Consider the following 26,171-nt stretch of genomic DNA (forward strand, 5'->3'; position numbering starts at 1 on the left):
CAACACCAGATCTGAGCCATGAGCCATGTATAACACCGAATCTTTAACCCACTGAGCCAGGCTAGAGATCAAACCCACATCCTCACAGCGACAAAGTCAGGTCCTTAACCTGCTGAGCCACAACGGGAATTCCAGCAGAAAAGTTTTGAGGGTTAAATGCTTGGTTCAGCATCTGTCTCAGGCAAGGTAATTCAACCCTAAGGATTTCCCTCCACATCTCCCTTGCAACCCCGTTACTTCTTCTCATAGGGACTGTCTCTACTTTTATATCCTTTCCTATGCTCTGGTTTTTGTGCCCTTTTTGAGTTTTTGTCATCCTATCTAATGGACTGAAAGCTCCTTGGAGTAAAGGCTGCATCTTGTTCCTCCTAATCTCCCTATCGTGTCTGCCATAGGTTTTTCCCATAGTTCCTGCTTAATAAACATCTGCTGAATGAAGTTGGAATTTTAGTCTTAGAGTTTCCTATGTCTGTTAGAAAGACCTTATTAGTCTATCCATAGTAGATGGTGAAGAGAACTCTGAGAGTGATGGGGAGGGAAAGGGCATGAACCTGATTGGGTAAACTATAGAATATTATCCAAAGCTGATACCTTTAGTGCTGGAGACTAATACTCATTCAGAAAGCCTGTGGAGCGCTGTTATGTTATTCCTAAATTTTTTCCCCTTAGGCTAGTGTTTGTTTGCTTCTAAAGAAATGATGAGTGATTATAGATTTTTTTTCCCCTTTGTTCACCCTTAAGCTTTTTCATTTTATTCCCATCGAGTCATCGTTTGGATGTCAAGCACGTGAAAGGCCTGTAAGGACTTCGTACTTTCTTACAGAATGGCCCCCACTTAGAAGGGTGCTAACTAGTGCAGGTTGTCATTTAACCCCATTATCGTTGTGATCGGTATTATGTGTTCTCTGTGGCTACTAGTAAGTATAGCAGAATATTTTCTTAAGGTCATAACTCTTGATAAGATGAAAATCTCACACAGGACACTGAGACAGTTTCAGGCCTGTGTTTGGGGAGGCCTAATTCACCCACAGAAAATGAATCCTCACCATCACTTGCTGTTCAGAATGATGTTTTTCTCTCTCAAGCTACACTCAGTGGAAGACATCTCAGTGTCACCCTGGAGTGTGCAGAACTTTAAGGAAAGCTGTCACAACCAGGAAAACAGTTTAGACTCAACATGAGGTTACTTCTTTTATGTATGTGTATATAGAATGATTTTTATTTTTTTCCATTATAGCTGGTTGACAGTGTTCTGTCAGTTTTCTACTATACAGCAAGGTGATCCAGTTACACATATATGTGTACATTCTTTTTTCTCACATTACCATGCTCCATCATTATTGACTAGGTATAGTTTCCAGTAGAGGTTACTTCTTGTAACCTCTACTGGTAGCAAATCCGTAGGTTCTATTCACAAGTCAGACTGCGTAATGAATCAGTATGTGAAAAGATGCATAAGGCAACTCAACTATGGAGCTTCTACACTTTGAGTTAGACTAGCTCATTCATGTTGGCCTAGGGTTGTAACATCAGATGTATAACTTGGGAATTTCTGCAAATGAGAAGACCGATGATGAAATGAACATTTCTTAGTAGTGTGTCAAGATGGATCATCTTTTTCTCTGAAATTTCTCAAAACAAGAAAAATAATCAGGAGTGTTGACCAAACACTATTTTCCAGAGGAATGTGCAGAATAAGGGGGGGGGGCACGTTCAGAAATGAGGTGTAAGTGTTATGACAGTGAGGTGACACAGGAGAGAGGTGGGGAGTAGCTGCTGTGAAGCCTGAGGAAGAATGAACAGATGAAGAGGAATTCTAGGATATTCTGGGTTTTACTCATGCACCACCTCTTCAAGAAAACAGTGAAAATGTGTGTTACTCAGCAAGGTTTCTGAAACTGCATTTGCATTTTCTTTGATTTGTCCTTGCATGTATTAGGCCACAAGGTAACCCAGCTATCTTAGGGTTACTATAAAAAAGGTCTCTCAGAGTTTGGATTTGGGAAAGGAACAAGAAAGAAAAAAATGACTCCTGATGGAAAGATTGGGAACCATGGTCATTCTGAGTTTTATCATGTAATCATACAAAGGAACCACACAACCATACAAAGGAAAGGGAAAATTGTTACCCAAAAACCCAAGTAATTGTTACCCAAAAACAGAGTTAAAAGCATTGAGGGTTTTTTCTGTTCGTTTGTTTGAGTACAAGATTGGAATTTGATTGGCGTGGTGGTTAACGAATCCAACAAGGAACCATGAGGTTGCGGGTTCGATCCCTGGCCTTGCTCCATGGGTTGGGGATCCAGCGTTGCCATGGGCTGTGGTGTAGGTCACAGATGTGGTTTGTATCTGGTGTTGCTGTGGCTGTGGCCGGCAGCTGTAGCTCTGATTCGACCCCTAACCTGGGAACCTCCATATGCCGCGGGAATGGCCCTAGAAAAGGCAAAAAGACAAAAAAAAAAAAAAAAAAAAAAAAGAAAGAAAGAAAAAAAGAAAAGAAAAAGAAAGGAATAAAAAGCATTTGTACATGAAAAGTATTTTTAAGAAAAAAAAAAACCATTAGTCTAAGTGAGGTTGGTGTTAACAAGGCGGCACAAAACAATTTGACTTGCCTTTCTGCTCTTTGTTTAACCTCATCTCGTCACACGGAGCCCGTGTGTCAAATTTAAGATGCATCATGAACACAGAATGAACTTCTCCGAGTAGATGATAATTGTTTTCTCTTCTCCAGTTACGCAAATGCACTTCTCTCCATTAAACTGGAAGCCTTATCCCAAGGGCAAGAGAACTTAAGCTGGAATGAAATTCAGAACTGTATCGATATGGTTAATACTGAAATTCAAGAAGAAAATGACCGTAAGTATGGAACACTTTCCTTCTCTACTGACAGTGGGAGAATAAGGTTTCTGGACATCACAGTTCTCTCGTTTAGGGCTACAGATTTTCTGCCCACAGAGCCCTATGAGAACACACTCCCCTGGTGTGGATATATGTATTGATATATAAACGTTCTTTCTGCACTACCATCCAGCATATTATAAACACGACAGAGCAACCCCAAAAAGACATAAAAGGATAGAATAAAAGAGTAGAAATATAAGTCCTAGGATTTTCTTATGTATTACCACTTGAGAGACGACTGCTCTAAATAACTCCGCTTTTTAAGCACTCGGTTTTATTTTGACCTTTCATTTGGGCATTTTTCTAAAGTGCAACACATGTTCCTGTCCTGAGAAGAAATTGCAACATAATCTCCCTGCTGCTTTATGATCTCAAATCATGGGGGTTTGCTGTGTTTCTAGAACTTATGAGCTTCCCGTATGAAAATGGATAGTCCCAAAAAGATGTACATGCTTTCTTGAATGTCAGCTTGCTTCCTTGTCATTTGCCTCTTTCTTATAAAAATAGAGTGAAGAATGAGGAGCTATGAAACTTAGGCAATCAGTGTATTTGCTGTTTTTTTGGTAGCATAAATGACCAAATCTAAGCTTCAGGCTGCCTTTTTCCATCATGAAAACAAACCAACCATCCCCATCTTCTTTGGCTTTCTCTGAGCAGTTTGACATTGGATTAGGATTGCTGATGTCCTAACGACCCTCCAGCTTTGACTTGGCTTTCTAACTCGCTAGCTTCAAGTCTGCTGATAGAATAGGCAGGTCCTTCCTTCAGAATTTACGATGTTTTGTCCTAGTTTATTTCGGTAAGGTCTTATAACCTAAGTGTCCATCAACAGATGACTGGATAAAGAAGATATGTGTATACACACTCACTCACACTCACACACACACACACACACACGAATACTACTCAGTCGTAAAAAGAACAAAATTTTGCCACTTGGAAGGTATTATGGTAAGTGAAATTAAGACCGAGAAAGACAAATACTTTGTGATAACACTTATATGTGAAATCTAAAAAAAATGAAGCTAGTGAATATAACAAAAAAGAAGCAGACTCACAGATAGAGTACAAACTAGTGGTTACCAGTGAGGAGAGGAGGGGAGAGACAATGTGGCGGCGGGGGAGTGGAAGCTACAAACCTGCAGGTGTAAGACGGGCTACAAGGGTGTGCTGTACAACACGAGGAATATAGCCAATGCTTTGTAATAATTGTAATTTGAAAGTAACCTTTTTAAATTGTGTAAAAAACAGAAACTGCTACACTCTGCGCTTTCTCTCTATAAATAGAAAAAAAATAGTTCACAATATTTTGTTGTAGCTGGTTTTGGTCAGGTCTTAGATCTGATCTTCTAATGCTCCATCTCTGATTTTGTTACACTAAATTCAGTCCTGAGATAAAAACACATGACTGTTAGTTACTTGAGTTTGCATAGTTTCCTTCTCTTTACTAGTTCTTGTAAGCCCTAGGCCCAACATCAAGGCTGGGTTTGCTTTTTTTTCAGTGTCTTCTCACTCCAGGCCTCTAATAGGAAGTGGGACCTTGAGATGGTGTACCATAGATGCCACTGTTACACGGATGCCTAAACAATTCTTTTTTCTACTTTTTAGGGCCTCACCCACAGCATATGGATGTTTACAGCATGTGGAGGTTAGGGGTTGAATTGGAGCTATAGCTGCCGGCCTACACCACAGCCACAGAAACGCCAGATCCGAGCCGCATCTGCAACCTACACCACAGCTCGTGGCAACCCCAGATCCTTAACCCAATGAGCAAGGCCAGGGATCAGACCCCCATCCTCATGGATCCTAGTTGGGTTCGTTACCACTGAGCCACTAAGGAAACTCCCTGAATACTTCTTTTTATTCTGTCCTTTTCAAGTTGTGTATAGATCTACATTTCTGCAGTCGTGACCACACGACGTTCTGCTGCATCTCTGCGTTTCCTTTCCATGAGGCGTTTTGGGATCCCTGCAATCTGATGGCTGACACACCACCCACTTAGCTGTTTTCTGACATGTTGGCTTGGGAGCTGGTGGTTCTTGCCAGATGTTAGTTGGGGGAAGCAGTAATTTAAGCAGATGTTCGACATCATCTTAGGAGAAGAAAGGAGGGGTGGGGATGAGAGCCGATACTGCTGGGTGTGTGTGTGCTGTTACAAAGTGCAGTCCCCAGCCTCCTGCCATTCTGCCTTCTTCCTCTTGACCCCCGACCCCAGCTCCACGCTTCCAGCCTCTTGCAGCAGTGGTTTGGGTGCTCTGGCTAAAGCTAAACCAGGGTAGGCAAAACACAAAATCCGGTTCCATCCACCCCTGGTTCTTTCTGACCATATGCACAACCCAGGTTGACTTTGGTGATTTCTGTGTGTCCTGATTATACAAGTGAAGGTGCTGAACAAGCATAGTTTTACTCTCATTCTCCAAACTGATTAAAGGGGGGGGGGAATGTGCCATTTTTTGTCCCAGATCATCAGATCTTTTGTTTTTACCAGGAAAAGAAAAGCAGCATATATAAATATATATGTTTAATATATATTAATATATAGATAATATATATATATTATAATTATAGTTAAATATTATAACAATTATAATTATAATATAAACAATTATATAATATTAATACATATACATAATATATATTTAACTTTAAAAGAAAGGTGTCTTTTGCCTTTTTAGGACCACACCCAAGGCATATGGAAGTTCCTAGGCTAGGGGTCGAATCTGAGCTGCAGCTGCCAGCCTACGCCATGCCCTCAGCAACGTGGGATCCGAGCTGAGTCTGTGACCTACACCACAGCTCATGGCAATGCCAGATCCTTAATCCTACTGAGCAGGGCCAGGGAATCAAACATGCATCCTCATGGATGCTAGTTGGGTTCATTACCACCGAGCCACAATGGGAACTCAGAAGGGTGTCTTTCGTAGGTAGATATTTTGAAGCAACATTCTCTTTGGATTTGTATGGCATTTATCCAGATAACCGTACCACTCAGTCATTCTCCATGGGACATATCACAGCCATTATCACATTTCTTCTAACCATCTTGGCATGAAGGACATATGTCATAACCAGAATAGTTTTTATTGTTTGTTTTTTTCTTTTTTGGCTGCCCCACTGCGTATGGAATCAGGGATCAGATCCGAGCTACAGTTGTGACCTGTGCTGCAGCTGTGGCAACACTGGATTCTTAAGCACTGTGCCTGGCTGGGGATCGAACCTGCATCTCAGCTCTCCAGAGATGCTACCAATGCTATTGTGCCATAGCAGGAACTCCTAGAGTAGTTATTTGAGAGACTAATATTTCCTTTCTAGAATTTAGGGGACTTACTACAAAAGATTTCATGTCTCTGTGTTTTGGTTTGTTGTTTTGTCACAATGGGGTATTTTTGTGTAAAGTTCTTGAAGTGTTGAGTTGGATATGTTTAGGTAATTTCTTTAAAAGCCAAGTAAAATATATATATATACTGTTGTGAAACAGGCATGAATTGCTCAGTAGAAATTAAATCACTTGAAAGAGCTGAGACTTGTTCATGGACTTTTTCTTGCCACCCCATCACTGCTCCACACTCCACGATCTAATCCTATATCTGAACTGTGGTGTGGATGAGGTATTTGGCTAATGGGAAATAATCAATGTGGAAGCAGAATTGAATGGAAAAGCTGCTAGAGGCATTTCCTCCAACTTGGACGCTTTGCTGATTTCTTAATGGAAAGTTCTCTTTTCCCATTTGAGCCATAGAGTGGCATTATTTTCACCATGTAGTTTAGACATGGAGATTTTCTTCCTGTGAATTTTTGCTTTAAAAATCTGGTAGGCACCATTCTTTGTCAGTTACCTCATCTGCTGTCTCAAATACACCACCTCTAAGGGAATACCCACTTTCTCACCAGGCTAGAATGTTTGGCATCACATGATGATTGAAAGAAGTTTGCTGAGCAGCAGAAATGAACACAACATTGTAAATCAACCACACTTCAACAAGATTTTTTTTTTCAGTTTTTATTAAAAAAAAAATAAGTGGGCCCTGGAGTGAGAAGTTTACAATCTTTGCTCACTTGGATTTTCTCTTCACTTATAAACAGAGGAAGTGAGGCAGATGTGCTCAGGGGGGTTCTGGGAAGGTTTTTCAGCTCCTATGAGGTCATTTACTATGACATCAGCAGCGTGTGTTCATAGAAACACTCCAAAAACTTAAGCGGGTGATTTCAATCAAGTCAGCTGGCATGCACTCGTTCCCAGGTGATTGGCGGGTTGGGGACACGTTCTCTTTCTCAGACGTAGTTCTGGAAAGATCATGTTTGGATGGGATGTTTAAAAATGTTTAGAATAGTCCACCCAAGGGGTTGTCCAGTGGATGACGTAAGTGTTCCGTGCTCTCCAGTTTATAAATATTCCAGGGCAAAATGCTAAGACTTTGTACGTAGGCAGTACTTAGCCGTCCCCAAGTTCTTCCAGTGTGTTGCCGTGTCCCAACTTGCATGTTACGGAAGTATTCTTGCTCTTTCTTCAAACGTGTTTGAGTATTATAATCTGGAATAATTTCTAGGCATTGTAGGTGGTCCTTTTTCTCCTACAGATAACTCTTCTCATTCTTAGCAATGGTCTTAATGGGAACATTTATTCGGGAGATCCCCAGCTAAGTATCTTACCTTAATTTGAATGTCAAGATGAAGATGCTTCTTAAAAATTTGAAGTACGTATTCTGTTTCATAGCATATCACATTTGTAAAGTGGCTTGTGATGGGTTTTGGTGAAAAATCACTGACAAAATCAGATAATGTTTGGCTTTTAAGAATGTTTGTTATCTAAGCTTGCTGGTTGTTAATGTTTAGTTTCTTTATTAGTTCTTATTCATGAGCATGAACCTGGGAAGCAGAAGACCTTGGGAGTATGTGAATGTATGTGTGTATATATGTGTACATATGGGTATGTATAGTCATGAATAATGCACCTGCATATACATACACTATAGTTGATAGTTTACTTTTAAGAATAAGGTAGTGTTGAGAAGTGGCCTCCAAATAGATTCCTTTTGCTAGAGTTTCAAAAGAGTTCCCAACTGCATAGCTTAGCTTTTGTGCTTTTCATTACTATACCTTATGGTCTGTGTCCTAAGATCCTGTCGTGGAGATGGTAAAACGTTACATGGGTGGATATGCTTATTTGTCCTTTGGTACGCCCATGAATTCGGATTCCAGATGTTATTTTACCAGCTGGCATTAGAGAAACAATCTGTGATACTAAATTAGCCACCCTTGAATCTTAACAATATCCCTAAACATGCAAGACTGCTACTTTATATGAAGCCTACCTATATTTCCCAGCCATGTGTGGCTATTTTAACTAATTAAAATGAAATAAAATTGGAGTTCCCGACGTGGCTCAGTGGTTAACGAATCCAACTAGGAACCATGAGGTTGCGGGTTCGATCCCTGGCCTTGCTCAGTGGGTTGAGGATCTGGCGTTGCCATGAGCTGTGGTGCAGTTTGCAGACGCGGCTCGGATCCTGTGTTGCTGTGGCTCTGGTGTAGGCCAGTGGCTGCAGCTCTGATTAGACCCCTAGCCTGGGAACCTCCATATGCCGCGGGAGCGGCTCAAGAAATGGCAAAAAAACAAAAAAATAATGATGATAATAATAAAAAAAATGAAATAAAATTTAAAATTCTTGAGTCATACTAGGTACATTTTAAATGCTCAGTAGCTCTTTGTGGCTAATAGCTTCCATATTGGAAAGCTCAGATAGAGAATATTTTCATCCTCACACCAGTTGGACTAGACTGACTGGAGCTTCAGTCTGCAAACACTGCAGGGAATTGTTTGGTTTTGAACCATCTCTCTTCTGGCATTCTTTACAGGGTGATAAAGTGGAATAATCTAAATAATAGAATGTATGTTCCATTCCTTTGCACGTCAGTGTTTTTTCCCGTACATTTGTACATTAAATTCTTTCAGCGCTGGTGTTCTGTGGTTCCATCATCCAATGCCTCGGCATTAATAGGTAATGAGGGTTACACTAGATATGAGCATCTCTACGGCTGCTTGTATGTCAGGTTATCTCCCTGTTTTCGTAACAGCTTTATTGACATATAATTCCTATACCATAAAGTTCACCCTTTTATTATGTTTTTATGGTGGTTTATGTATGTTTTAAAAGTTATGCATCCGTCACTACTATCTAAATTCAGAACATTTTCATAACCCCAGAAAGAAACTTCATACCCATGAGCAGTCACTCCCTATTCCCTCTCCTCCTATTCCCTGGCAATCACTAGTCTACTTTGTTTCTATGGATTTTCCTATTCTGGATATATCATATAAATAGAGTCATATAATATGGGGCCTTTTATGTCTGGTTTCTTTTACTTAGCATAATGTTTTCAAGGTTCATCCATGTTGTATCATGTATTGGCATATACTTCATATTCCTTTCTAGGTCAGGTAATATTCCATTCTGTGGATATATATTTTGTTTATTCATTTATGAGTTGATGAATATTTGGGTTGGTTTCTACTTCTTAGTTATTATAAACATTGCTCCTATAATTATTCATGTATAAGCTTTTGTGTGACCATATGGTTTCATTTCCCTTGAGTATATATCTAGAAGTGGAATTGCTGGATTACTTGGCAATTCTCTGTTTAATTTTTTTTTTTTTTTTTTTTGTCTTTTTTCTAGGGCCACACCCACGGCATATGGAGGTTCCCAGGCTAGGGGTCAAATTGCAACTGTAGCTGCCAGCCTACACCACAGCCACAGCAACGCCATATCTGAGCCCTGTCTGCGACCTACACCACAACGCTTGGCAACGCTGGATCCTTAACCCACTGAGCGAGGCCAGGGATGGAACCCCCAACCTCATGGTTCCTAGTTGGATTCGTTTCCGCTGCGCCTCGAAACATAGTAATATTTTAAGAGACTGCCTATTTGCCAAGGTGACTAGAGTTTTCCATTCCCACCAGCAATGTATGAGTATTCCAATTTCACCACATCCTCACAACAATTTTATTGTTATTTTTTAATATAGCCATCCTAGTGGGTATGAAGTGGTATTTTGTGATTTGGATTTGCATTTTTCTAATAAGGTATTGAGCATCTGTTCATGTGCCTGTTAGGTATTTGTATATCTTCTGTAAAGAAATATCTGAGGATTTCCCTCCGTGGTTCAGCGGTAATGAACCTGACTAGTATCCATGAGGATGCCAGTTCGATTCCTGGCCTTGCTCAGTGGGCTAAGGATCAGTGTTGGCATGTACTGGGGTGTAGGTTAAGAAAGTAGCTCGGATCTCACGTTACTATGGCCGTGGCATAGACTGCAGCTCCAATTAGACCTCACATTCCCATATGCTTGGGGGTGTGGCCCTAAGAAAGAAAGAAGAGAGACAGACAGACAGAAAGAAAGGAAAAGAAAGAGGGAAAGAAGGAAAGAAAGATCTGATCAGGTCCTTTATCCATTTTAAACTGGCTTTGGGGTTTTCTTTTTGATTGTTGAGTTGTAAGAGTTCCTTATAAATTTGATATGCCTGTGTATCAGGTATATGCATTTTTTTTTTCATCAGGTACAGGACTTGCAAGTATTTCTTTCATTCTTTAGGTGGTCTTCACTTTCTTTGATGATGTCCTTGGAAACAAAAGGTTTAATTTATTAATTGAGGCATAGTTGATAAACAATATTATATAAGTTACAGATGTGTGGCATGGTGATTCATAATTTTTAAAAGTTATACTCTGTGTAGAGTTAGTTTAAAAGATTGGCTATGTTGCCTGTGTTGTACAGCATGTCCTTGTAGCTTCTTTTATGCATAATAGTTTGTACCTTTTAAAGGTTTGATTTTAAAATCATCCCATGTATTCATTTCTTTTTTTATGGTTTTGGTGTTCATAGCTAAAAAGTATTGCCCAACATAAGACCGCAAAGATTTACTCTTATTTTTCTTCTGAGAGATTAATTATAGTTTGAGCTTTTATGTCTAGATCTTTGATCCATTTTGAGTTACCTCCTGGGGATGTGATGTTGGGAGACCAGCTTCATTTTTTTTTTTAAGTGATTTTTATTTTTTCCATTATAGTTGATTTATGGTGTTTGGTCAGTTTTCTGCTGTACAGCAAAGTGACCCAGTTACACAGACATATATACATTCTTTCTGTCACATTATCATGCTCCATCGTAAGTGACTAGATATAGTTGCCAGTGCTATACAGCAGGATCTCATTGTTTATCCATCCCAAAGGCAATAGTTTACATCTGTCAACTTCATTCTTATGTGTGTGAACATTCAGTTGTCTGTGCCATTTGTTATAAAAACTGTTTTTTTCCTGTTGCTTTGTCTTGTCAACCTTGGTCAAAAATCAGTTGACCATAGGAGTTCCCTTCGTGGCTCAGTGGTTAACGAATCTGACTGGGAAGCATGAAGCGGCGGGTTCGATCCCTGGCCTTGCTCAGTGGGTTAAGGATCCAGGGTTGCCATGAGCTGTGGTGTAGGTTGCAGACATGACTCGGATCCTGTGTTGCTGTGGCTCTGGCGTAGACTGGTGGCTACAGCTCTGATTAGACCCCTAGCCTGGGAACCTCCATATGCCAAGGGAGCGGCCCCAGAAAAGACGACAAAAAAGAAAAAAAAAAAAGTCAGTTGACCGTAAATGTAAGGGTTTATTTCTAAACTCTAAATTCTACTCCATTAATGTATATATATGTCTGTCTTTATGTTGATGTCATTCTTTGTCAACTATAGCTTTGTAGTAAGTTTGAAATTGGAAAGAATCTTCCTGCTGTTTTTTTCTGCCAACATTGCATTAGTTATTTCTTAATTTAAAAAAAATTGTTGCAATAACGTTGATTTATATTGTTGTGTTAATTTCTGCCGTATGGCAAAGTGGTTCATATATATATATTCTTTTTCACATTCTTTTTCATTATGCTTTATCACAGGATATTGAATATAGTTCCCTGTGCTATATAGACGTAGCTGTTGTATCCATCCTATAAATACTAGTTTGCACCTGTTAACCTCAAACTCCCAGTCCTTCCCTTCCCAACATCCCCTCCCTCTTGGCAACCACACGTGTGTTCTCTATGTCTATGAGTCTGTTTCTGTTTCATAGATGTGTTCGTTTGTGTCATATTTTAGATTCCATATGTAAGTGATATCATATATGATTTGTTTCTCTAACTTACTTCCCTTAGTATGAGAATCTCTAGGTCCATCCATGTTGCTACAAATGGCATTATTTCATTCTTTTTTGTGGCTAAGTAGTATTCACCACTTTTTTATCCATTCATCTGCCAACGGATGTTTAGGTTATTTTCATTTCTTGGCTATTGTGAATAGTGCTCCTAGGGGTGCATCTATCTTTTTTTTTTTTTTTTTTGTCTTTTTTGTCTTTTTGAGGGCCACAACTGCGGCATATGGAGATTCCTAGGCTAGGGATCTAATTGGAGCCGTAGCCGCTGGCCTATGCCACAGCCACAGCAACGCCGGATCCTTAACCCACTGAGTGAGGCCAGGGATTGAACCCGCAACCTCATGGTTCCTAGTCGGATTCGTTTCCACTGCGCCACGACGGGAACTCTGCATGTACCTTTTTGAATTACAGTTTTGCAGTTTTATAGGTACATGCCCAGGAGTGGGATTGCTGAATCATATGACAACTCTATTTTTAGTATTTTGAGGAACTTCCATACTGTTTTCCTCAATGGCTACACCAATTTATGTCCCCAGCATTGGTTATTTCTTGATCCCTTGCACTTCTATATGAATTTTGGAATTAGCTGGTCAATTTGTTCTTTTAAAAAGGCAGCTGGGATTTTGATAGGAGTTACACTGAGTCTATAGATCACTTTGAGGAGTATTTCCATTTTAACAATATTAAGCCTTTGACCCATGAACTTAGGATGATTTTTCCCTTTATTTAGGTCATCTTTTTTTCCAGGGGGGTTTCATAATTTTCGGTGTATATGTTTTGTTCTCATTTTGTTAAATGTATTCCTAAGTGTTTATTCTTTTTGTATTTGTGATATATTCATAATTGGAATCTATTACAGAATTTTCCCTTAATTTCATTTTTAGATTGCACATTGCAAGTATATAAAGATACGGTGTACTTCTTTTTTTTTTTTTTGCTTTTTAGGGCCACACTGCTGGCATATGGAGGTTCCTGGGCTAGGGGTCGAATTGGAGCTACAGCTGCCAGCCTGCACCACAGCCACAGCAACGCCAGATCCGAGCCATGTCTGTGACCTACACCACAGCTCACGGCAATGCCAAATCCTTAACCCACTGAGCGAGGCCAGGGATCGAACCCACAACCTCATGGTTCCTAGTCAGATTCATTTGCACTGTACCACAATGGGAACTCCTACAATAGACTTCTGTACTTTGATTTACTGTGAGGCCCTTGGCCTGCCTTACTTACTTGTTCTTACAGTTGTGTTTGTGTGTGTGTGTGTGTGTGTGTGTGTGTGTGTGTGTGTGTGTGTGTGTTCCTCCTTCCCCCTCCTCTAACACAATCTTTAGTAAAAGTGACTCTAGAAAGCTTATAATATACTGTGACTTAAAAGGAAATTTTTTTCTTCATTTTCTAGGAGTTGTAGCTGTAGGGTACATCAATGAAGCCATTGATGAAGGGGATGCTTTGAAAACCTTAGATAGTCTGCTGTTACCTACTGCAAAGATTAAAGATATAGACCCAGACTCTGCCCAGCACTACCAGGATGTTTTATACCATGCTAAATCACAGAAGTTCCTGGTAAGTCTTAGTAGGTGTGTTTCTTTTAAATGTACAGACCATGTGGGGGAGGGGGGGGAGGAGGAGGGTTTTGTTTTTTGTTTTTTTAACCCATTTTTCCTAATGCTCATAAGCTCATTGTCTATGTATGAATCAGTTTAGAAGTCAGTAGGGCTGTTATTTTCCTGGTATCCAACAGGAGGGGGAAACCAGCTCTAGAGCTGATGACTGTTTCTACTCTCTCATAAAAAACTCAATTGTGGGTGAGTTTTTGTTCACAGTTCAAATCACTGGATATTTAATGTATTCATTGCATGCCATGTATCTCGTCTGGCTGAGGAAAGGGGATCCAAGTGATACCATTTGAATGTTCTTACCTTATCCTCAAGATGCTTGGAAACTTACTAAGGCAGTGGGCATTCTCATGTAGAATGGTTAAATAGCAGTGGAGGTGAGTATGTGACAATGTATCAAACAAGGACTGCTCATTGTGGCCTGGGATTGCTTGGACTGGAATCCTAGAAGTTGGCATGGCGTTAGAACAGGAACTGCTCCTGACGGATAAGGAAGAGTTGGTTAGGTGGGTGAGAAGCAGGATGATGTAGGCAGATGATGGCAGGGCTGGGGGTTACCAGCTTGGTTCTAGGCATGGGAGGAAATTGACCTGGCCAGGTCCCGTTGAAGAGCAGAGGGTTTTTTCTGGTTGTAAAACTCGTACTGTTGTTTTGAGGCATCCCACAGATACTGGCCACTATTGGAAGAGCTGAGTGGAGAGGCCTTTATGACCTGTCACCTGATGCTAGCAAGTGGTCCTAGCCACTTATAGCTGCTGTGTCCCCAGGTGCAAGTCCAACCTGAAAGGGATGGGGATGTCCTTTGTACAGGTCTTTAGAACCCAGAAAGTGCCTCATCTGGAGCAGGAGAAACATTTTTGTTTCAAGCAAATATTTATTGAGCACCTACTATTTGCCAAGCAGAATATTAGGTACTCTACATCTATTATCTCATAGAATCCTCATAATAACTCATAACGGCCCTATGAATCATTGTCTTCTTATGGATAATGAAATGAAGTCTAAGTAAACTGCCCAAAGCTAGCCAAAAAGGTCATTAGTTCTGAATTAGTCTCATTCAGAAACATATATTATTGTGCATTAAGGCGGGTGGAAAAACATGTTTATTACAGCATTGTTTATAATAGGAAAAAACCCCAAAACAATCTAAATGTCCATCAAGAAGAGGCTAGTTAACTTGCAGTGTATCCATATGGTGAAATACTGAGTGGGCATCAGAAAGAATGAGTTGATCTATATTGGACAATTTTTAATATGGATATTGCTAAATATAAAAAGCAGGCTTCCACACACATAGAAATGGGATATGTGTATATATGCTTATATGTGCATGAAATATTTCTGGCAGGTGAAGTGGAAGGCTGGTGTATATGGGACTTCTTTTTCACTCTCTTTTTATACTGTTTGGATGCTTTCATTTTTTTTTTTTACAGAGTACACATTTTCCATACTCAATGTTGTTCAACTTTCAAAATACAATGTAAACAACCCGCAAAAGGCCAGTAACTTCTCTAGTTTCTGGAACAGGAACCTACTGTTCCAATACAGGTGTTCCCTTCAAAGCAGCTAACTTCAACTCAAGTCCTTAGAAATATTTTAACATAATCTAGTCTCCAAGAATATACAGAAGTGATTGTCTCTGGAGAGGATAATTGAATGGCTAGGGAAAAAGATACATACATATTCCTACTCAACATTCTGTGATAACCTATATGCAAAAAGAATTTGAAAAGGAACGGATATGTGTGTGGGTATAACTGAGTCACTTTTTTGTACAGAAGAAGATCTTTCTGAATCTTTTAAATTTTGCATCACCTATACTTATGCAAAAAAAAATTAATAAATAAAAATTCAAGAGTTCCTGCTGTAGTGCATTGGGTTAAGAATCCAACTGCAGCTGCCTGGGTTGCTACAGAGGCAGGCACGGGTTCAGTCCCACGCCCACTGCAGTAGGTTAAAGGATCTGGCGTCACTGCAGCTGTGGCTCAGAGTCAAGCCCTGGCCTGGAAATTTGCATTTGCCATGGGTGCGACCATAAGAATTAAATATTTAAAAAGTGCTTAAGTAATGTAGCTTGTATTACTGTGGACACCTCTGGCTGCCACCCAGGTAAGTGGGTGGCGAGGGATGTCCTTGTCACAAGGTATGTACTAGACACAGCTGCTCCATCCACATGTTGGGATCTTTTGGGTGCAGGATGGAGATAGATGTGGGTTTCTCTCTGCTCACAGCCACTTGGGGGTTTGTTGTTGAGGGGAGACTGACTCCACAAACCTTTCATAGGCAGGCAGTGGAGGTCCTCTCCTGTTAGCCCAATCCAAAGGCTCTAGATCAAGGTGGAACTCCAAGCCGCTCTCCAGGGCACTCCAAGCCTCGCCAGGGTGTCAGTGCTCTGCCGCCTCGCTCTTAGGCATCATCCCTAAGTGCAAAAGCAGTGCTTTAATTATGTAATTAGAGTATTGGATGTGAGCCTAGGGATCTGGGTTAGACCTCAAACAGGAAACTCCTTTTGGCCTATAAAGTCTTTTGACAATAATTAAGAGATTAAAAACACTATAGTTCCAAGCAATGAATCTGATGTGGCCAAGTTGCTATTCTTAAACACATATTTTATTTCTCTGCCCATTAATTTTAAGACTTTGTTTTTTCTCAGCCTCTTCTCTTTGCTGGGGGTGGGGGGGGCGGGGGAGTCTGACTCTGTTATTTGATGGGGTCTCCGTGCTTTTTTTTTAACCTCTGCTGTTGTGATACCTGGAAATTTTCAGTTGTATTTTTATTTTATTTTTTAATTTTTTTATTATTTATTTTTGTCTTTTTTTTTTTTTTTTTTTGTCTTTTTGCCTTTTCTAGGGCCACACCTGCGGCATATGGAGGTTCCCAGGCTAGGGGTTGAATCGGTGCTGTAGCCACCAGCCTATGCCAGAGCCACGGCAACGCAGGATCCGAGCCTTGTCTGCAACCTACACCACAGCTCATGGCAACGCCGGATCCTTAATCCACTAGAGCAAGGCCAGGGATCGAACCCGCGACCTCATGGTTCCTAAGCAGATTCATTAACCACTGAGCCATGATGGGAACTCCCTCAGTTGCGTGTTTAATGGGACTACTCCTGTGCCTTGCTTTCCAAAAGTCTGACCTTCAAGAATAATAGAAGTAAGTTACATTCCTGGTATTATCAATGTAAAAAGTATACAGCGATTCAAAGTCACAGTGGATAACATCTTAATAAAATGCTTAGTTTTATCAAAGATTGAGGACAGTCATGTAAGTTAGTAAGAATTCTTGGTCTTCATTAACAGTATTACAAGTATAACCTTCTGTAGGCCCCAGATTCCTTCCATCTCTTGTGGGAAAAGGCTGAGTAGTGGGCATGGTGGCATATACTTACCAGAAAACACACTTTCTAGATCTATTCAATAGAGGCATACATATGAACTGTCAGCTTTTTTTTTTTTTTTTCAATGCCAGCATGTGGAAGATCCCAGGCTAGGGATTGAATCTGAGTCTGTGACCTATACCATAGCTGCAGCAACGCTGGATCCTTTAACGTGCTGTGTCAGGCCAGGGATCCAGTCTGCACCTCCACAATGACCTGAGCTACTGCAGTCAGGTTCTTAACCCACAGTGCCACAGCGGGAACTCCCTGTGAGCTATTTTTAAATTTTTGCTTTTTAGGCCTACATCCACGGCATATGGAAGTTCCCAGGCTAGGGATTGAATCAGAGCTATAGCTGCTGCTGGCCTGTGCTGCAGCCGCAGCAATGCAGCATCCGAACCACCTCTGTGACCTCCACCACAGTTCACGGCAATGCCAGATCCTTAACCCACTGAGTGAGGCCAGGGATCAAACCTGCATCCTCATGGATACAGGTTGGGTTTGTAATCCACTGAGCCACAAGGGAAACTCCCCTTGTGAGCTATTTTTAAATGGAAGTCTTTGCTTGATAATTTTAGGGGGGAAATGAATTATATCGTACCCAAGGTTCTCTTTCACTCAAATGCATACTTACTGCATAAAAATTGTGATTTTAACAAATGAATATTTGTCAGATTTTTTCTGTAGTTAAAACTGTATTATATAGTTGATGACTTTGCAGAAACCAATTCCTTCCATTGGAGTTTTGTTTTGTTTTGTTTTGTTTGTCTTTTGTCCATTTAGGGCTACACTGCGACATACGGAGGTTCCCAGTCTAATCAGAGCTGTAGCCGCCGGACTACACCACAGCCACAGCAACACCAAATCTGAGCCTCATCTGTGACCTACACCACAGCTCAAGGCAGTGCCAGATCCTTAACCCACTGAGCGAGGCCAGGAATTGAACCTGCAACCTCGTGGTTCCTAGTCAGATTCCTTTCTGCTGTTCCACGACGGGAACTCCTGAAGTTTTTGTTATCTTGAAATTTTAGATTCGTTTTTCTTGCTTGCTTTAGTGTTTAACCTTATTTTTACTTTTCACCTAAAGACACAGATACTGTAAATGTGAGTATTTTTGCATTTTTAACCCAAGTCCAATGAAATAGGACTGCACACTCAAAATTAGTCATTTTAAAATGTTTTTATTGTTTTGATGGGCACTACAGAGTATATGATCAATGCACATTCCTACAGACTTGAAAATTCATCCCACAGCCCTCATGCCCTTAGCCACTAATATTCCACCTCCTGTCTAATCTCTAAGCTAAGAGAAGTATAGTCATTTACCTACAGGAATATACTGGGCATTTATAACAAAATATCCTTTCCCCACTAAAAACTATGTATAAGGACAGAAATAATGGAGCCATTACTTTAAACTTCTAAATGAGCTCATGAGTATATTCTTAGCTTTTTTTTTTTAACATGGCCAACCAAGAGTAATGCCATGCCACGTCCTGTGGAATATCTTGCTTTCTCAGTATGAATCTAATTGGCTTCCATGCTCTTTAGATTCTTTGGACCTTTATTCTTTCATTCATTCACCCACATGTGCAAAGCATGGAGCTGGGCCACTCAGACCCTCAGAAGAATTGAGCCTGGCATTGCTACAAGAAGCTTGCAGAAGAGAGACGACATAGCCTTTCTCCACTACACAAGGTGCTCAGTGAGCATTTGTGGAGCTAACGTGTATATAAATGGACTACATTAAAATGCCATAATACAAATACCAAAAAGTACCTTGAAAATTCAGATGAGAAAAATGAACTCCTGGCCTGAGTTAAGGAAGAACAGTCCTTTGAGGACTTCAAGAGATGGAAAGGATTAAAGCAATCATGTTCGAAATAACTTTCCAGTTAGAGGCAGGGGCCAAGTGAGAAGTCTAGATTACAGCACAGCAAGGAACTCAGCCGGTGCCTACAGCATGTGCAGGGTTTACTGGGAAATAAAGTTGTCGTGTCAGCCCTGAGTGCTAAGCTAAAGATTTATAATGTATTCCAAGGTGATGGAGAGTCAGTGGAGGTGTATTATCTTGGGGGCCTTGAGTGATGTATTTGAGGAAGATTAGTCTGGCAGTGGCCTGACAAGTGGACGATGGGCTGGCAGTGATGAGAATGATTAGAAAGCAAAGGTGGGGCGAGGATAACAGACCCTTGTAAGAGACATTAGTCAGCCGATGAGGGAGCATCAGCATGAGAGTTGAAGGAGGCAGAATTAAAAATGACACCAGCTTCTAAAAACTGAAGTCTTAACTACTCCCCATGCTGCACCCTCACCCTTTGTTCCATCTTCCACCTCCAGATCATCTAGACCAGAAACTCTTAGAAGTTGGGAAGATGGAGATTTAAAAAACTCGAAGTGCCAGTCAAGCAACTAGGTCACTTGCCCTAAAGAGAGTAGTGTTATCTTTTCTCCTGCATTGACATTCTTAAAGTACTTCTAGTGCTTTTTTTTTTTTCCAACTTAGTGCTTTTGTAAGGTTTTATTTTGAAGCATTATTTCATGGGGGCTCAAAAAGGGGTCTAGAGAATAGAGTTCCTTGCACTCGGCATATATGACCTCTATGTATGTTTCCGCAAACAGCTTTCCTTGTTCTCTACGATGCTTTCACCATTGTAAGGTAAGCAGTGGAGTGATCTGTGATTTTTGACATGAGAAAATACAGGAATGGATCGAGGCAACTATTCAAGCTACCGAGGCACAAAGCGATGAGATAGATAAAGTATAAGCCGTCAGTGTTGTTGTAGTAGTAGTTTGCATGGTGAATAATAAGTGTGATATTGCTTGGAGCAAAGCAAATGGTAAAAATCACAAGAACGAGGAGACTTACCCTAACATACCACAGCCATCTACGATCGTATGCATTAAGCGTCCGAATGATGGCTGTGTAGCAGTAGATAATGACCAGAAATGGAATTAAGAATCCAAAGAATGCCAAGGAGATGAAGTAGTAGAGTTGGAAGGGAGAGGAGGACTCGCAGGTGTTGTGGACATCGTGGCAGGTGGTGATGCCCTGCTGGACAAGATAGTACTCCTGCTTCAGGATGAACAATGGCAGCATATATAAGAACACTGTTACCCACACCAGTCCACACGTTAGCAAGGCATAGGTGCGCTTGGGCAGCCCCCGGTAAGTGAAAGGATGGACAATGGCCAGGTAGCGGTTGATACTGATGCAGGCGAGGAGCAGAATGGAACAGTACATGTTGCCGTAGAAGATAACGGTGGTGGCCCGACACATGACTTCTCCAAACACCCAGTTGTTCCCATTGAGATGGTAAGCTATTCTAAAGGGCAGCGTAACACAGAAAAGAAAGTCTGCGATGGCCAGGTTGGTGTAGAAGATGGTCATACGGATGGATCTGGTCCGGAAGAAGAGCATCCACAGGGTTACTGCATTGGCTGGCACACCTACCGCAAACACCAGGATGTAGATGGCAGGTATCAGCTTGGTACTTAAGGAGCTGCTCAGGTACCCCATGGTAGCGTTATTCACATGGAGATTTGAAACACTTTCTTCAGGGCACTTAATTTTTATGGGTGTGGTGGTTCCTGTCCAGCCTTCTATGTCAGAAAAGGGGAACTCTTCAAAAGAATCTGGAGGAGCTCCACGGAAGGTCTTAATAGGTAAGGTTGGCTCTTCCAAGTTGTCTGCATCATATTCCATGCCTGTAATGGAAAAGAAGTTTTAATATATGATTTGTTGCTGAGGCATATCTATGATTCAGGAGACAATGAAAATGCCTTATGCTACATAATTTCTGTCATAGTAGAATTTAGGGTCATGTTTATTTAAAAAAAAATCATTATAGGAGAATGCATTTAGTGTATATCTTATGCCCCCGTACCACATTAGCCCATGTAGGAACACAGACTAGATGACAGCTCCTTGCATGTAAAGAGTTTATAACGCTCTGAGAGGAAGCAAAAATAGCACATCAGACCATTATCGGCTGACGTCATATTGACTATAATCTGTATAGGCATTTAAATGATAATTAATAGATTTAGATGACTGAGCAAAATGTCAAGGAAAAGATGAAAAGAGCAAAGCTGAGTGAAATTCATAAAGAGATGAGATTTAATAAAACAATAAGATCCTGGTAGGTGATAGATGGGCAAAAGCATTGTGTAGGCTGGCATGAGATCTGGGACTGTCAGATCAGTTGATTCAACAAATATTTATTGCATACTTATATGCCAGTGATGTATAGTTTTAAATAAAAACCATCCCTGTCTTCCCCTCTCAGACTAATGGAGACGATACACAGAAACACATTGTCTCGTACAAATAAGGTGCCTCTGAAACTGTCCTAAGAAATCACATGGCTATTCATAGATGTTGGGGTTGTACACAGAACTGAGCAGCAGGATGGCTTTGGGGGTAGAAAGCATGATGGCTCCCCAAGGATTCTATCTGCTAATGCCTAGAATCTGTAAATATGTTCCCTCATATGGCAGAAGGGATTTTGCAGATGAGCTTCAGGGTACTGAGATTGAATTAGTATCCTGGATTGGCCAGTGGGCCAGTGTAACTGTAAGACTCCTTTTAAAAGGAGAAGGCAACAGGGTCAAAATCAGAGATAACAAAGAGTTCCTTGGTGGCCTGGTGGTTTGGGATTCAGCATTGTCACTGCTGTAGCTCTGGTTCCATCCCTAGCCTGGGAACTTTTGTATGTCATGGGTGTGGCCAAAAAAATTCAATGGAAAAATAATTTTGGAGTTTTTTAGTGACCAAGTGGTTAAGGATCCAGCGTTGTCATGGCTGTGGCTTGGGTCACTGCTGTGGTGCAGATTTGCCGGAACTTCTGCATGTCGTGGCTGTGGCCAAAAAAAATTGGAGACAGTGGAAAATGCACTACTGGCTTTGAAGGTTAAAGAAGGAGCCCTGAGCCAAGGAATGCACATGCTTCTCCAGGCTGACAATAGCAAGAAAACAGATTCTCCCCTGGAGCATGCAGAATGGACCCAGCCCTGCCAACACCCTGATTTTAGGACCTCCAGAAATATAATAGATCTATGTATTTCAAGCTAGGTTTGTGGAAATTTGTTACAGCAGCAATAGGAAACTAATATAACCATGATTTGATGGGTGCTTAAGATGGCATTGGTGACAGTAGAGAATATACTAAAAAAGTAAGAAATTAGAAGCAAGCGGGCCTGATCTGGAGGCTACCATAGTCCTTTAAACTCAAATTGGTGGGTCACAGAACTAGAGCAGTGGCAGTGGAGAGGTGGGGATGAACACGCGAGACTCTTTAACAGGGGCTCAAGGGGACTTGGCATCTGGTTAACTCTGGAGACAGTGCAGGAGGAGCAGGAAGCAAAAATGACTTGGAGGTTTGTACCCTAGATGACCTGAAGGAAAAGACAATGGATTGTGGGATGGAGCAGGGGGCGAGGAGCATGAAACACAGCTAAGATCTCAGTTTTGAGCCTTCCTCAATTGAATTGCTGGTGCGATATTAGTATGTAAAATGTCACAGGACTTAAATGTAGAGTCCAAGATTTCAGGAGCCCAAATGAGAGATGTGGGTTTTCTAGTCTGTGTAGAGAATGTGGTTTGATTTAGAAGAAATGGCCGAGCGCCCTGGGGAAAGTTGTGAGAAGAACCCAAAGGCAGACCGGAGGGGAAGTGCCAGATTTTAAGGGGAAAGGAGGCAAAGAAAGAAAAATCAGAAGAGGAAATTAATAAGCTGATCTCAGGAGTTAGAAATGGGGGGGAATAGAAACACAACTACATACTATAAATATTTGGGACTACGTGGCATGTTGATTTCAAAAACAAACCTTAACACACCTGCTTATCATTATGTAATTTTCCATAAATTAATCCTTGATAAGAAGAGAAAGTAGGTCCTCTCAAATGTCTGATACCTTAAGATGGGCTTTTATGCCAAATATAAACTTAATACTTGTCGATTTAAAATGCCATTGTTCTGCCAGTTACGCCTTTCCCCTTGATCTCTGAATTCCTGCGTGTCAGATACTTGAGGTTAGTGTTTAGTAACCTGGTTCTCACTCAAAGCCAGTTTCTTCCTGCTTTAATCTCTACCACTTCGCCCCCGAGGGGGAAATCACAGCCTCCTTCATATGCTTGAGATTGCACAAACCGAATTCAGGTTGTAATGCAGAGGGAGAGCATTGCCTCAACAAGCAAGGACAGGGAGGTATTGAGGTGTCAGTTAAGGGAAGAAGGAAGCTTAGAGAAAAGGAAAGAAAAATCCGGGACGTGGCTTTCTCCTGTGCCTGTGTGCAGAGGTGAACCTAGAAGGCGTGTGTGACCCTTGAGCTCAATCACTCAAGTCCTTCGGCCCACTTGGGCATTTTGGAATGTTCTCGCCTCTGACATCACCCAAAGAGAAGTGCCTTTACGGACAGAAACAGCTGGAACATGGCACAGCTGACAAACATGCTGTTATGAGTTATGTCCTTTCAAGATCCGATAAGAGAACTGTTGAAACCTAGTGTTTGACAGTTTTCTGAAAATTCCAATGCTTGAGCGAGATGTCATGCCTGCAAACATGCCCCACTGTGACTCCATGAACAAGCCTTGATTCCATTTCCATGCGAATTCTGACTCTGTTCAGCTTGAATAAGTTTATTTATTCCTTAGGGCTTAGTTTTGCCAAAGAAATAATTCTCATCAAATTATATTTATATTTTTTAATGTATTTGAGGGTTTTTGTTTGTGGTTTATGGCCTCACCCACGGCCTATGAAACTTCCTGGGCCAGGAATCGAATCGACCTATGCCACTGCTGTGGCAACACCAGATTCTTTACCCCACGGCACCGGGGCAGGGAGCCAACCCACACTGCCGCAGAGACAATGCCAGATCCTTAACCTGCTGTGCCACAGCGGGAACTCCTTGTTTGAGTTTTTTATATGGGTTTCCATTTGGCCTGATGTTTCTGAAATAGTTTTCAACCTGGGAAAAGGCCTTGGAGAGGGACTGTTCCAAAGGGAACAGACTTCAGCCGCTAGATAACAGATAACGGGTCCTTCACATTTCTCCCCAACTCCCATCAAAGAAAGCAAATTTCTACCTCTCACTTTGTCACCTTTTATTTTTTTATCTTAGGATTTTTTTTTAGTGAAGTGTAGTTAATTTACAGTGTCAGCTTCAAGTATACAACGAAGTGACTCCGTTATAGACTGCTTTTCAGATTCTTTTCTATTCTAGGTTATTATGGAACATTGAGTAGGCCTCCCTGTGCTATACAGTAGGTCCTTGTTGTTTATCTCTTTTATACAGAGTAGTGTGTATATGTTAATTCCAAACCTCTCGTTTATCTCCCTCACCTGCCATGCCCTGACTCAGTCACCTTTTATTATTTATTTATTTGTCTTTTTAGGGCTGCACCTGAGGCATATGGAGGTTCCCAGGCTGGGGGGTTGAATCGGAGCTACAGTTACCAGCCTACGCCACAGCCACAGCACCATCGGATCCAAGCCGCGTCTGTGACCCACACCACAGCTCATAGCAACGCCAGATCCTTAACCCACTGAACAAGGCCAGGGATCCAATCTGTGTCCTCATGGATCCTAGTCAGATTTGTTTCCACTGAGCCATGATGGGAACTCCCTTAGTCCCCTTTTAAATTCCCCCTTTTACATTCATCAAACCCCAACCAGCGCCTTGAAGAACTGCCTCTGCAAACCTCTTTTCTTTTACTACGCTTCATTTTGGTCTGTCCACTCCCAGAAAGAACACTCGCTTATCCTGTCTATAAATCCCACACAAGCTACTGCTCTCTGCTGGTTCTCTTAACCCTTTCCTTCAGCCATCTCAGAGATCCCTCCTTTATAGAGGCTTGTTTTTTGTTTAATTTTGGGTTTCCCCCTTTCATTGGCAGTTCTTTGCTTCAGCTCTCCCACTCCCAAAATGTTGACTAGAGTAGGACCCCAATAGTGAGAGGGTTGTGAATGCCCCATCACAAGTTAATTAATTTTAGAGCAAATGGGAGATGATGGGCTAACATTGTATTGAGTGAAATAGGAAATGCATATTTCTTTTGGGAAACTAATTCATTAGCATCGCTGCTTATTGAAAACAGACCACTCAGTCTTTCTGGGCGCATTCTTGTTTCCTGCATTTGTGGCTCGCCAGGAGGTATAAACAGGATTTTTAAAGATCTCTTTTAAAAAATATTATCTTTGCCAAATCAGAGGAAAGTCTTAGAAAATCAAAACCTTTTAAAGAGCATTGATTCTTGACTTAATTGAAGTGACCTAAAGTCTTGACTATGCCACCAGTTTTTAAATATCCGCAGAGAACACATCATCTTCAACGATATTGGAAGAGTGAACAAACAACAGCTTTTTTCTTCCACAATTCCCCCTTTTAATAACCAAGCTCAAACCCCACCTTTTGGGGATGCAGTTTGTGTGAAGTGCAAAGGAGGTTAGATTCGTGGACCTGACTTTTGGGACACAAACCAGCACCCCCACTCCACCCGGTAAGAAAGCTTACCGCTCTGACAGGAAGTGGGCGACAGAAGCAGTGCGCCAACCGCTGCCACGATGACGGCTTTCATCCTGAGGATTTGAGTCTCGTGTCTCAAATGTGTCAAAGTAGGACGCTTTCACCCAAGTTCCATGTGTCGGCACCGACGGGAAGCCTGGTTCTCTCTGTGGAAGCGTGTTCTGTGCTCTACACAGACAGGAAGCTTGCCCGGGTCCTCTGCAGGGAAAGGGTGTGACAGCACTCATGTTTCAGTGTGCATGACTCAGGCTGAGCCTCGGAGCATGTTACGTTATCCCCAGACAAGGAAGGTCATTTAACTCTTCCCCACCCCTGCTACTTCATGTGGGTAGGTGCTGTCATTCCCGCCCAGTGTATATGTGTGCCCTGAATGCTGCAAATAATTACAGTCCTTTACAGCCACAAGCTGGAAATAGATCTGAGCAGCAGTTAGAGTTAAATCTGTCTCGTGTCTCATTTTTCCCTGTTGAGAAGTTCCTGAGTGTAATTTCTACTTAGTAATTGAGCCGTCAGAAATTATCCTTTCCTTTTGTCCTTCCAACTATTTCAAATCTTAATCCTTACACTCAT

General features: G+C 41.3%; 2 protein-coding genes across 2 annotated transcripts in view; one reads left to right on the forward strand and one right to left on the reverse strand.

Moving 5' to 3' along the window:
• Positions 1-26,171, forward strand: part of IQGAP2 (IQ motif containing GTPase activating protein 2) — a 339,223-nt gene that overhangs the window by 221,529 nt on the left and 91,523 nt on the right. The window contains 2 exon segments of the mRNA XM_021084462.1: positions 2,732-2,856; positions 13,483-13,646. Of these exon segments, the coding sequence (XP_020940121.1) occupies positions 2,732-2,856; positions 13,483-13,646 (289 nt within the window).
• Positions 18,237-26,111, reverse strand: F2RL2 (coagulation factor II thrombin receptor like 2). Its single transcript, XM_003123711.4, has 2 exons — positions 25,590-26,111; positions 18,237-20,783 (listed from the first exon to the last, which is right to left on the reverse strand). The coding sequence occupies exons 1-2, from the start codon at positions 25,651-25,653 to the stop codon at positions 19,711-19,713; spliced, it is 1,137 nt and encodes a 378-aa protein (XP_003123759.1). The 5' UTR covers positions 25,654-26,111; the 3' UTR covers positions 18,237-19,710.

This window comes from Sus scrofa, chromosome 2 (assembly GCF_000003025.6).
Source record: "Sus scrofa isolate TJ Tabasco breed Duroc chromosome 2, Sscrofa11.1, whole genome shotgun sequence".
Lineage (NCBI taxonomy): Eukaryota > Metazoa > Chordata > Mammalia > Artiodactyla > Suidae > Sus > Sus scrofa.

Coding starts and splice junctions, on each gene's coding strand:
- F2RL2 (XM_003123711.4), bottom strand. CDS start 25,653: ATGAAAGCCGTCATCGTGGCAGCGGTTGGCGCACTGCTTCTGTCGCCC. Junction 20,784..25,589: donor GCCCACTTCCTGTCAGAGCG/GTAAGCTTTCTT, acceptor TTTCCATTACAG/GCATGGAATATGATGCAGAC.